Raw genomic sequence first — 14,452 nt, forward strand, 5'->3', positions numbered from 1 at the left:
CGTGTATTTGATTTTAAGGATCACCCTAATATATATATATCGATATCATGAACAAATATTTGCCACGTTAACATTTTGCGGCATTTCTTCCCCTTTTTAGTGTGCTTTTCATTTTGTCAAAGAAATGGATGAACGAAATCTATTAGAGCACAATTTTTCTATATTTTTCATTGATATCAGTTTATATTTCTCAATGAGATTTTTTTCTGATGATGTTTTGGAAATTTCAGGACCCCTAATTTTATTCATTTTTATGAGAAATATTATTGCCTATTTTTATAGACCTTCTAAAGGTCATTTACAGATCGCGCTCTGTCGATTTAGATCAGAAATACGATTTTGTAGATTTATGAGTTTTGAATGACTATTTTTGATTCGATTTCAAAGATCGAATATGATCTGAGAAAAGGATATATAGGCCTTTAAAATGGTATAAAATAATCCATTGTCGGACTTGGCTTGTTGGGATTTTTTATCGGGTAAAAAAAAACCATATTTCCCTTAATTTTTAAAATTTTGACCATCGATAAAATTAAACCTGTTTTTAAATAAAATGATAGCCCATTTTTCGCAATCGCATAAAACTTGTCGAAGTTAGTCGACTTTTCTTAAATACGGCCTTAAATGTATACATTGATCACATACCATTTAAAAAAAGAAAAAATGTTTGGTGTATACTAGATTTGACCCAAAGAGGCAAGGGATTAAATAAGGATAATTTAGGAATTTAAATAATCTGAGCCTGCATAATACTTAAATGGTATGTAATCAATGCAATCTTAAAATTTTCGAGTGTTTTCATTGATCCCAGAAAATTATATTGACCTCAAAAGGAAAGAACTCCTTTTCTTGCGTGTAATTCCTATGGGAAAACTAAAGGCTCGATGCGGGACCTCTTAGAATTGTCCTATACCAAATGCTAAAATTTGAGTCTTATTCCGGTTGTTTTTTTTTGACGTGGTCTAACGTACATACATGTATACTTAATACATATGTACACCTACTAAAAACTCAAGTTTGCAAGTGAAGTGTCATGCTCAACATTTGTCAATAAAAAAAAACAGTTTTCAAACAAAACACTTTAGTATATTTAACACATTTATTCGACACTTTCGTTTATCTGTTGGCGCTCCGAAAGGCCATTAGCGTCCATTAAATCAACAAACTAGTGAATGTCAGCAATTCAAGCGCAAGCAAGGAATCGTTTAAAATAAAAATCAATTCGCACACACTAACGAGTGCCAAGAGTACGGGCATATGTATGTACATAAATGAATATACATTAGACTGTGTCAAATAAAATGAAATTTTTTACTTTCGGATCCATATAAAAATTTCGTTACAAGTCACGAAAAATTATTTGTGCGAAATTGCAGACACTTATCTTCATTTTTCAGTTAGCGCTCGCAAAAATAATATTTTTTAATAAAAAAAAAAAAAATTCCGCAACTTGTTTTTTTTTTAATAAGAAATTATATATGACAAATAAAAGAAATAACTTGGTAGGCCATTCAATTTTAGTGCAGTAAGTGAAAGTTTGAAGTAGCTAAGTCTTACCGTTAATTTTTCGCAATTTTTTTTGTTGAAGGTTTCGTTCACTTCTTTCTATATATTTAAACAAGTGTACGGAAGAAAACGACAAAAAAAGATTGCCAAAAACTAACGGTAAGTATTATATTAAAATTGACTACGAGGATTTTTTTATTTGTTATATTTAATTGTTTATTATTTAAAAATAGCGAAACATTTTTTTTTTCAATACAAATTTTATATTTTTGCGAGCCACAATTATTTTTTTTTGTGACCGACAATGAAATTTTCATATGGTACCGAAAGAAAAAAATCATTAGTTTTATTGGATCCAGTCGCATATACAAACATATGTACATGTGTATATACCAAATATACATACATACAGTATCGGTCATATCTATAGCACGCCATTTCAAAGTGATATTGTGTGCCACTTATGTTTATTTATTTATTTATTTTTAAGAAAAAAATCACTTTGAAATGACGTGCTATACGTATGACCGATACTGTATGTATGTATCTAAAAATTTATTTATTTAGAAACAAAGAACGGAACGTCGGCCACTTGTTTGGGTTTGGGTTTGGTTTGCGGTGTCATAAAAGACGGCTATGTTCTACAAAAGTGATTGTCACCCACGCATTGGCTAGTGAAGTGCATCCACGTACTGGAGGTTTGCTGGTCAAATACATAAGAATATACATACATAGTGGATATGTATACGTACATACATATATGAACATACATTGTACATACAAACATACATTTTACTTTTTACTGCAAAGCTAGATTTGTGCAGATATAAAATACAAACATTTATTTCATGAATTATGTAGAACGTAAATTTTTTTATTGCAACATCCATATGGAATACCGCTTAGGGGCAGCTTAATTTTAAATTGTTGCCTTTATGACCAATAGGGCAAGCCATAAAGTGCTTTAAGCTTTAAAATCATTCAAATGAGCGTTTTAAAGCCGTTCACGTGCATGGGCGGCAATCCAAATATGTATGTACATACATATGTACATATATATGTATGTGTATATAATTCTAAAGTTTAAAAGTTCCACAAAAATATTAGATATATAGAAAACATTTCGCAGCGGTTTTAAATACTGGACTGAAACGAATTTTCGGAAAAAGTACAAATTTTTGTGTAGGTGCATTTTAAAACCGAAACCATAGGGGTATTCACGATCCGGTGCATACTGTCTAGGATAGGGCATAGATAGCATAAATAGCATGATTGCTGTTGTTTCATGTGTTCAAACAACAACAAAATTAGCCAACCATGCTATTTATGCTATTTATGCCAGTAATGCACCATGCTAGACAGTATGCTCCGGATCGTGAATACCCCTCATGTTTTCAACGATAAAGACGTAAGACCTAAAAGGACAATGCCATTTGCAGAAATGGCCTGATGAAAATATTTTTAAAAGGATTTTGTTTTTTTGAATTCATAAAGCTCTCAAACAAAGAGCATGAACAAAATTTTAAAATTTTGCAATTTTTTTCTTCGCGTTGCATATTGTTGCGAATTCATTTTGCAAAGTGCAGGTATCGCAAACCAATCCATCCTAATGTGAATGTTTATACATAAAAAAACTGTGTATGTATGCATGTGGGCTTTAAGTAGTTTTATTTTATTTTTAATGCGCATTTGAGTGACTAGTTTAATGAGTAATCATGGATTTGAAAAGTTAAAGTGAGTAGTTTTATATGAATACAATTGCTCCTACACATGTATGTACATAGCCGTGTACATATAGTGACTTAAAAAAGTGCTCAAAAGTTGATTTTCTTTAAAAATTTACAGTTTGGTTCAGCTAACATTTTTTTGTTAATTCTTTATAAAAGTCTTGATTATGCTAATAGCCAAAAGGTGTGAATTTAAAGATATTTTATGGGTACGAATAATGTTTAGCCCTCAGATTTTTCTGAAATAAACATGCATTTTGTAAGAAAGAAAACATACACAATTAAAAAAAATTAAAAACGTGAACATTGGGTGGGAAGGCCGGTAAAGTTTACCCACAGAAATTTATTGTTTTTGTGAAACAAACAAAATGAAATATTCATAACAAATTCCTTTCTTAAAAACTAATAGCGCAGCTTTGTAACTTTATCGAAAACAAATATTTTGAAAAAAAATCGGGAATGAACTGCTGAGTTTTCAAAATTCTAGTTAATAGGTTAATACAAAAATTTGACAAAAACACGCTTAGACCTTGTTGTTTTCTCAAATTTTCTTTAAAAAAATATAATTGCCAAATTCGTGCTGTCCTAATGGATGTATCAAGTACGAGGATGTTGGAGAGCAGGGGGAAATCCTAGAGGAGGTGAAGCCGAAAAAGAAGGCCAAGGGCAAGAAGGCGTGCACACCATAATCATAAGTATCGAGCCGTATGAATTGGACGAGCCTGTAAAGAAGGGCAAAAAGAAGGGCCTAAGAAAAAGGAAAAAAAGGAGACATCGACTGGTGCCAAGTTGGCACTGAAATTTAAAATGGGCGGCGAATAAAAGAGTAGCAAGAAGATGTTTGGGGAAAAAGAGGCCACAAGACCTGTACCGCAGCCACCACCGAAGAATAGTAAACCTGTTTTGTAAATGGAGAAGCGGGCCAAGGCAGCAGCTAAAGCAGCGACGTTTTCCCCAAGCAGCATTAGCCTTCTAAAGCCGAATTGGTGCGCATTTTTAAGCTGAATCGCAGATTTCATTCAGCATTTTCTAAAAATAAATCACAAAATTAAAAAAGAACCGTATAAGTCATACTAAATAGTTCCACTCAGCGATTTTAAGCAACAGCTTCGAAAATTGGCTGCATTAATGTAAAACAATTGAAATTAATCGCTTGCGTTACTAAAATCTTATATCCATCCATTATTTTATCTTGTAGGAGGAGTGGTAAACACAATAATTTGATATAGATCGCCTTGGATTTCGGAACATTGACAATTTTTCAAAAAGTTGTTAGTGAAAATACGTAATTTTGCGCCGGACATCCAGCTTTGACACTAAAATTTAAAATTTTTTCATTCAAAAGTCATAAGTGAATAATAATTAGTTATTGGTCATAACTGATAAGTAATTTTTCGGTAGTCATTAATCATAAGTCTCTAATCATCTGTCATAAGTCGTTAGTATTTAGTAGTCAATCCTTTGTCATAATTTAGTGATCAGTCATAAGTTTTAAGTCACCACTCATCCACTCTTCCCAAAATACTGGCTAAGCTATTATTTTTTTTTTCAAATAAAAAGCGCCTTACAATAAAATATAATCTATTTGAAAAACTGTCTAAGGAAAAAACAATTTAAATTTTAAATCAATAAAGCTTCGATTTTAATATAATGCAGATCAAATCATCTACATAAATCATTATTACTCATCCAATTACATGCGTTCATGTCAACCTACTCAGCTGTCAATATAACTATTATGTACTTATTTAAAACAATCAAAAAGGTGATACTTAGGTGCAAAATCGCTACAAGTGTATACCGTTAGGTACAAATTTTGTGTGGGAGAAGATTAAAATATATGTATATGTATGTACATATGTTGCGCAACAGCTTATTTCGTTGGCTACTACTTCAAGCGCGCTTAATATGGAAACTTGTTTGTCCGAAAGAACGAATAGCTTCCGTGGCAATTTTTATTAATACATTGCTTTGGAAATCTATGTATAAAAAAAATTTATTTTTAAAACTAAAAATTGTATTAAATACATTAAATGAGCAATTCTTGTTCATATATATGTATGTATATATATCCATAGCGTTCTCGGAAACGGCTCTAACGATTTTGATGATATTTTGTACTCAGATAATGTTTCGGATTTTAAGGTTACCTGAATAGGCATTATCTTATTAATTAAAACTTCATAATATGGATATAAAATGGAAGGTATTTTAAAGATCCCTAATTCAAAAATATTTTTAATAGGGTTGCCGCCTATTTTGAATCGCATGCTTATTTAATTTTTTGCACAGAAAAAAGTTAAAGTATTACTATTCATGGGTACCAAGAGAAGGTTCTTAAGTAATGCTTTCCCTGCGTACAAGGTGTTACCCCTTAGGATAATAGTGTAAGGTTGCCACTTATTTTCGATTCTTCACAATTTATCTAAAACATCGCAATATGGATATCAAATGAAAGGTATTGTTGAGAACTTTGGTCCGCAAATATTTTCGATCAGGATTGTTACGCTTCTATGTAATACAAATTTTTATTTTGATAATTTCAATCAGCATTTTTTTGTATGTATACAAAGTTCATATATGCTCAAGATATGTACTATCCATTCCAGCGTATTTCGGAATAAGGCTGCCACCTACATTTTAGTGTAAGAAATTTACTTAATAGATATCGAAATCCAATTTTTTTATTTCCACAATATTTTTTTAAAAAGCTATCCAAATGAGACGTATTTGATTCCAAACCTTGAAAACTTTAAAAAGTATATGTACTCCGGGCAAAGCTCGGTCAACCTGGTGCTATAAATTGAATTTCTTATTTTGTAACTTTATTGCCAGGTATGTACATAAATAAATTAAGTAGAATATAAACGCTCCTGACTGACTCTGCCTCCATAATGTCTGGCCATTTCGCCCATTTGCATAGACAAAACCAGTTAGTCACCTACCATTAAATTTGAACTTCCTGCTCACATACTGATCTAATTTCTATTTAAGTACAAACATAGCCAGTTTCCTATGTCCGTCTTTCAATGAGCATTTCAATTGCCCTTTTGCAAGCCTATGCAAATATTCACATTTAAATGTAAATCCAATTCATCCATTCATTCAAAACTAAACCAACCACTTTTCATCGCCCACTTTTACGTCATCCAGCCACAGTGTTGGTTGGCCAAAGAGGGCAGATACACAGAAAAAAAGAGCAAAAAACGAAGTTAGTAGAGGAGAAGTTTTACTACTATTTGTTATTTTTGCGCTAATGTGAACTTGAAGATATGTATGTATGTAGGTGATTTGAGGCAATATGTTGCACGTGGTAAAGAAGACAGATTTGTGAACAAAATGAAATGCCTACCCATACACAGGTGCGTGCATGTGTGATTTCAGACTATAAAAGTGTATCTATTTCCTTACATACGCCACAATATGGTTGCTAAGGTAATCGATTCGTAAGCAAATCCATTTCCAGTTTGCTCTGCCCTTTCAAGGAGATGCAAATGAGCTTCCTCAAGCGCTTCGATTTCAACCAACCTTTACTTTGAAATTGAAATGAGAAAAGCAAGAGGAAAAAGATTGTCAATTCAGAAGCTCGTTCTGTTGATAAGAGGCGACTGGAAAAAGGCTTGTGGGTTGAAACTAATAAATGGAATAAAGTAAAATAAGAGCAGCAAACCGGCATTACAACGCGATTTTTGTTTATACAAGTCTGACTATACATATATATGCGGCTGCATTAATTTGATCAGTCGTGAGCCTTTTTTGCCTACTCGACCTATATTTGAATAGGAGTAAGTATATATGCCCATTAGGGTGGTCCAAAATAAGTAAAGTCGGAATTTCCTCTCACCCCTAGGATTGCTCTATAACGAAAAAATAAACTCCTATTTTTTATTTTGAAATCAAAAAATATTTAGAGGTCTCTCAAAGCGCTCAAAGTTTTCCATGTATTTTATATGGGGAAAAACCAAAAATCGATATTTTTCGATCGGAAAACTCAGTTTCTCTTCAGGAGACTTCCAATAACAATGGCCAATTGTTTATTTAACCATTTTTTAATAATAAAGATTTTTTATTTATCCTCCGAACCTATAAAAAATATAGTAACTATGAAAAAATGGTTTAAAAACAATTGGGTTTTACCGTCGAAAAATATTGATTTCCGAGAATTCTTTACCATTTCTACGAAAAGTTGTTTTTCTCCCATATAAAATACATGGAAAATTTTGAATGCTTTGAGTGACCTCTAGGTATTTTTTGATTTCAAAATAAAATATATGGGTATATTTTTTTTTGGTATAGGAACAATCCTAGGGAGTGAGAGCATAACAATTTCGAGTTTACTTTTTTTTCATGCATTTTTGCACCACCCTAATACCCATATACGCATATCTTTTCCTGTGACATACAATGTTGTCCACAAAGACAGGCGATTTGTCTTCGGTGCAAGAGGAGTTTTTTCCATATTTCGTACTTTTAATTTTTGGAAATATTGTAAACGTTTCTATGGTGACCTTGTACCTTCTTGTTAGGCTTCCATGCTATATTTGAAACTTAATACTTAAGCCCCAGGTTAGGTTTGCTTAGGCATGACTAGATGAAATGTAAAAAGGGGCAAGCGCTAAATGCCCCATTTGTTTTAGGAACACTTGGTGAGAGAATCAGTTAGCTCCGCTGTTTGCATAAGCATCCCGACTATTAGTGTGGCGGCAGTTAGGGTTGCCCTCATAGCCAGTTGAAAATTATTGGCAACGGAAACTTTCTTCATCAAAAACTTCTTTGACTGCGATATTAGACTGATCCATAATTACGGTAAATTGGAACAGCGATCAGTATATACTTGCGTTGAATATACCCCATACTTGTTCTTCTTCTTCTTATTTGGCGCTGTAACCGCTTTAACGATTTTGGCCGAGTTCAGCAAAGTACGCCAGTCGTTTTTCTTCTGTGTCAACTGACGCCAATTAGAAATGCCAAGTAAAGCTAAGTCCTTCTCCACCTGATCTTTCCATCGTAGTTGGGCGAAATCTTCCAACTAAAGGCCTCCAGTAGGCACGCATTAGTTCCAACCCTAACGGATCAATATAATACCTAACGGATCTATATAACTTTATTCCTGCTAGAAGTAAATACATTCATTATTTGTTTCCATTAAGACAAAATAATGTCAATAAGCAATATTTACATACATACATCCTACTGTTTTGTCGACCACTTGAAAACGCACAATTGCGAGCATCTAATAGATAACACTACGGCACATTAGTAGACAATTATTTGCTATGCATTTGTGGCATACAAAAAATAAAGACGTTTACAATTTCAACGTAAATTGGTACATACAACCTGATAATCTCGTTTTACTTTTACGATGCCTCAGCATCTTCTGTAAACATGGGCGCGAAATATAACACTTGTAACGCAACTCACTTGCTTTGAAATTATAGATCATTGCAATAACCTTGCTGCTGACGCCGCCTCCCGCCGCCGCATTTGGTGTCTTACTATGTTGCCTGCCTGTACAGGAGTTTGCTAGTAGCTATTAAGCATACAAATAGCTGTTCGAACTCACATTTATTCGTGTATATATACATATATATATATATATATATATATATAACAAATATGTAGATATAAAAATGTACACTAGGGTGGTCCAAAAATGCATGTGAAAAAGTAAAGTCGGAATTTTCTATGATTGTTCTATACCGAAAAAAATATACTATTATTTTTTTTATTTTGAAATCAAAAAATATTTAGAGGTCGCTCAAAGAGCTCAAAATTTTCCATGTATTTTATATGGGAGTAAAACAACTTTTCGTAGAAATGGTAAAGAATTCTTGAAAATCAGTAGATTCCCAATAATAATACCCAGTTATTTATTAAATAATATTTTCATAGCAACTATATTTTATAGGTCCGCCAAAACCCCAGAAAATGCAATGAAGGGATAAATAAAAAATCTTTAGTATTAAAAAATGGTTAAATAAACAATTGGGTAATGTTAGTGGAAGTCTTCTGAAGAGAACCAGAGTTTTCCGAACAAAAAATATTGATTTTCAAGAATTCTATACCATTTCTACGAAAAGTTGTTTTTCCACATATAAAATACATGTAAAACTTTGAACGCATTGAGCGACCTCTAACTATTTTTTAATTTCAAATTAAAAAATAGGGGTTTATTTTTTTAATATAGAACAATCCTAGGGGGTGGTAGCATTAAAATTTCGATTTTACTTATTTGGGCCACCCTAATGTACAGCCATACACACATTTAAGTTTATTTCGCATTTGTGCCACTGTTTGATCAATTTCTCATTTGTTTATTTATTTGTCGCCTCAACGCCATCAACCAACTAACTTGTTGTGTTGCCGACATTAGGCGTCGGCGATATCTGTGCGCTTTGTGCAGATTCATATCTCACACCGGTTCTATAATAACATAGCATCAATATGTACCTACATACATATGCACCTATGTATGTAGCTATGTACTATATATCTTGGCAGTTGTGTGTTTGGTCGCTGGTTGACATGATTAATCGATTTGTTCCTGTGGCAATATTACGCATCGTTAGATGCGTGTTGTCACCACTTGGCTTTATTGGCTCTTAGCTTGCTGCCAGTCAAGTGGAAATGCGTTTTCTTGTCGTCGTGTATTTACCTGCTACCCACATTCATTCATTCTATAACGTGTTTACAAATATTTACATAAGAGTGCCTCACGAAAAAAAGTTGCTGTTTTTCAAGGGATTTATAAAGCTTATTATATCATAAGATTCGCGCCAAAAATATTTCCGAAAAATATTAAGATTTTCGTGAGCTGGGCCGATTTTAAGAGAACTCCAAAAACAGATTTTTTTATAAATAATGTTATGATACTCTTTAAATATTTTTATAATAGCACAGTTCAAGCTTAAAAGGTCTGCATAAAAATGCTTAAAAATTAAATCAACAGAATAAAAATATATTCGGTTCAGCTCACGTTAATCTCAATATTTTTCCGAACAATTTTGGCAGAAGTCTTAAATTATATGTAATACCTTTTTTTTGTATGGAGAGCGATACACCCTAATGTGCATATATACCTAGATACATACAAATGCAGACGCATATATTTGGCTAATACAAGTATTACTGTTTGAGAGCTTCTTCTCTGGTGACACTTTCATGGTAAGTCAACACGTCCAACTGCAAATGAGTTAGCAAAGCAACAGAAAAAACTCCGTTCATGGTTTCGATTTCAATTTATGTCTATCATTGAATTTTAATCGGATGTCTTTTTAATGGGCGTAGAGACACTAGTTTGAAATATCGTTTGCTCTGTGCAGTTTTTTTTTACGCAAAATCTGATTTTCAGCTTAGTAGTTTAGACTATTGCCATTAATGGAGAAATCGCAGTGAACTTCCTCTGGCGACTTAAAAAAACAAATTTATAAATCAAATGAAAAAGAAGCAGGTAGTGACGGCCTTGCGTAGTCTAAGAGACTTCCTTCATACAATTCGTTTCTTGCCTTCCGTTTATTTTGTGCAAACCACCATTTAAGTCATATGCTCGAAATTAATATTTGCTTGACTTAATGAACATTTTCGAGAAAATGCGTACTGAAGTTAGTTAAGCTATAAAACATTTTGTGAGATAGCCCTTGCTCGAAGTAAAAGTGGATTTTTTCCAGAGTGCCTAGATTTTAAAACTTCTACCCATCAAAGACTGCTAGCAGTATTTAAAAACTCAACCTTTCAGCTGATATTTGTTAGCGGCAAAAGTGGTAGTAGTTTGTTGTTCACATATGAGTCTTCTGTATTTTTTCTCTAATTTAAAAAAGGATATAATTAAAAAAGTTTTGTCATAATTTGTTATTTTATCACATATATGATCGAAAATATTTGAATGGGACCCATTTATATTCAATTACTTTATTGTTATAAAGTAAAAACCTAGCATTTTTTATTGAAAAAATATACGCTTTTGCTACAATTTGATGTCGAAATCTATTGAACAGTTCAGAATTATAAAGGGATTTTCAATCGCCGCGGGTAGACTGTTGTCTGGCGGCAGGAGGTATTTTGTTTTGCCACCTTTTAACACCAGACACACGCGATTTGCTTCCCTATCTAATTCCGATATAGTCATTGGGTTTTACCGATGATGTCGATGTCGTCGGCATACGCCAGCAATTGTACCTTTTTATAAAGAATTGTGCCTGAGCGGTTCAGACCTGCGGCCTTCTCTGAAAAACTATTTGGAAACAAATGGCTTGCAGAGGACGTTCCCACTTCTGACGGAGCTGGTTGTATTGCTGAACGTCATTCTACACAGCCATATTAGTTTCGCGGGGGCACGAAATTCAGACATCGTGGTGTAGATATTACTTTTTCGTGCTGTCGAAAGCGGTTTTAAAATCAACAAATAGTTGGTGTAAGTCGATTATACATACTTTCTCGAACCTTCCATGTGTTGCATGGCATAAGGTAACCTTATCCCAGATCTAAAGCCACCCTAATAAGGCCCAATCAACTGACGGTGGGCTTCAGTCTTTCCCACAATAGCCTCGATAAGGCATTGTAATCTACATATGGTTAGAAGGCTGATACCGCGGTAGTCGGTGCATATAGTGGGGCCGCCTTTCTTGTGGATTGGGCAGAGCACACTTACAGTCGTTGGACATGCGTTCATCTGGCCATATTCTGCATAAGAGTTGATGCATGCACCTTATCGACTCCTTGCCGTCAAACTTGAATAGTTCAGCTGGTAGGCCGTCGTCCGCGTAATTGCTATTCGTACCTCGTCATACTCAAGCGGTGGGACATCGACTCCATCATCATCGACTTTTCCACAACTTTCCATGCTGCTACCATTCAGTTGGGTGGAAAAATGTTCCCGTCATAATTTAAGTACGTTCTGGACATCGGCCACTAGGTTATAGCCCCCAACATCGGTCCCAAATAGCGCCATCTGTTTCTGCTTATTTCTCAGTCACTAATTTAAACCATATTCCGCATGGATGATTTGAGGCTATGGTTACCTGAGGTTGCGTGAATTCACCACCAACATCAATATGGTTAGACCCCGCTATACTTTTTTGTGTCGGGTTGCCAATAAGCCATACGCGACCATGGAGGCATTTAAGCAGTGTTATATTCGTGTGTTGGTGTTGGTTGATTATTCCAACAGGGTGGTAAGATGATTTATTTTGGAACGAATTTCCGTCATTCCTTGTAAAGTTTGGTTGCAGTGTCATTTCGAACGAAAAATGATACTGAAGATGGCATAACGTCTGCAAACCAAACCTGACGAGGGATGACGGAAATTCGTTCCAAAGTAAATAATGTTATATTCCATATATCGTCACCTAAAGCTGAAAAGGTGCCAAGTCCATTTTTTGAAATTGTTCAGGAGAGACGAAAAGTCGATGTAGTTTCATATTACCTGCTGCATAAAAAAAAAAAAATTGGAAGAAATGGACTTGGTACCTCTTTACCTTTTTGGTAGCGATATAATGGCATTTGAGTCCTTTAAAAAAAGCACATTTTCGGTGATACTTCACACACAGCTTGTTCTAGTTATTCGATTACATTTCAACCTCTACGAGTACCAGTCCTTATGTAAAAACTTTTTATTCTCCGGTCTTCATCTTACCCTTTTTCACGCCAAGATGTCAATGACACCGTGTACAGCCCAAACACTTCCCCAAATTTATTTCAAAATTCTTAAGAAGTTCAGATGAACAAGAAGAATAAAACATTTTTGTGTGCATAGTGCGTGGTTTTACAACAGAATCTGATATCTTTTGCGAACGGCATTAAATATGAAAAAATTTCCGTAAACAAATAACTACATACAGTGACTCAAACAAATGAACACGTGTTGCTTTTTATAATATTCGTAATATTTTTCCAGCTAAATTTTTTTTTTGTTATTTTTATATAAAAATATCGTCTAAGCTTCAACCAAAACGCATACCCAAAAATTTTCTACAAAATCAGAATAAAAAGTTGAAATTTTGATGATTTCGAGTCACTGTATAGCAATGGAACATTAAATTGGCCGATTGCCTTTCCATGAAGTATGCATTAGTTTGTTATTGGTTGAATAGTATTTTTTTTTTTGCGATTAATAACAGCAATTAAAGCGAATTTTTGCAGTTAGGAGAATAATGGCGCCTCAACTGAAAGTTTAATAAACAATTTTAATTATGGCGATGAAAGTTGCTAAGCATTTGTTATATGTACCTCTGCATGTACGCATGCCAATTTTTGCATAACACGCAAAGGTGAGTCAAGTGCAAATGTTTGCCTAATGTAGTCAGTGAAAACTCGCAAGCAAAGAGAGTTGAGAATGAATTATTTGCGCCTCGCTTGCATAAAGCTTTTAATAAAATCTGATTTCAGACTATTCCCTTTTAACTTCTTTAATAAATAAACTTTCACTCTTTCAGCTCTACTTTGTAATGAAAATATTAACGATTCCTTCTGTGACAACATCTTAGCCTTTCATTGGACTAAACCGGGCGTAAACAAGTTAATCATTATCATTTCATATGCTTCAAAGGTGCGATTACAGATTAATTACATGACGTTTGCTAACAGATGTACGTATGTATAAAGACTTGTATATATGTATGTACAATTGTATATACAAAGTGCATGCAGAAACAAATGTTTTTGATTAAGACTCGGCCTTAACACGTAACAAACACAATGGCGTGCTTCTAATCACCGAACTACAACATCAAAGTCCTACTGAATAAATTAGCGCCAACATTTACTATGTAATTACTAGTAGTGTTGGGAAGTACCGAGTACTTTTGAGCATCGAGTTCTTTGGTGTCGGTTACTTTTTGAGAGTATTGAGTACTTTCTTTTAATATACAAATGTTGCTAACATTTCAATGCCTCGTGTAGAAATATCACATGCTGGCGGCACTTTATTAAAATGAATATATTAATCCTAAATTATGTACATCAATTGAACTGGGCACAAGTATTGTACTTTACTTTATTATTATTATACTTGAAATTGAGTACAATCATTTATGAATACCGCTCAATGTATTTTTAGGTATTTATTCGACACATAATAGTGAGTACCTTGAATCAATTGTGATCATTGGAACAAAGTGTTTTTAAGTACTGAGTACTTTCGAGTTCTTTTAAGTTCCGGGTACTTTCGAGTTTTTTTGTGAGTACTGAGTACTTTGGAGTACCAAGTATCAATACTTTTA

At 33.7% G+C, this 14,452-nt stretch overlaps 1 protein-coding gene across 1 annotated transcript in view; it reads right to left on the bottom strand.

Moving 5' to 3' along the window:
- The window catches only part of LOC118753172, a 177,076-nt gene that overhangs the window by 13,355 nt on the left and 149,269 nt on the right, over nucleotides 1-14,452 (bottom strand). The window contains exon 2 of the mRNA XM_036488045.1: nucleotides 8,658-8,740. Within this exon, the coding sequence (XP_036343938.1) occupies nucleotides 8,658-8,740 (83 nt within the window). The remainder of the gene's footprint in view (nucleotides 1-8,657; nucleotides 8,741-14,452) is intronic.

The sequence above is a fragment of the Rhagoletis pomonella genome, unplaced genomic scaffold, assembly GCF_013731165.1.
Source record: "Rhagoletis pomonella isolate Grant_MI unplaced genomic scaffold, Rhpom_1.0 Rhpom_scaffold_00002, whole genome shotgun sequence".
Classification (NCBI taxonomy): Eukaryota; Metazoa; Arthropoda; class Insecta; order Diptera; family Tephritidae; genus Rhagoletis; species Rhagoletis pomonella.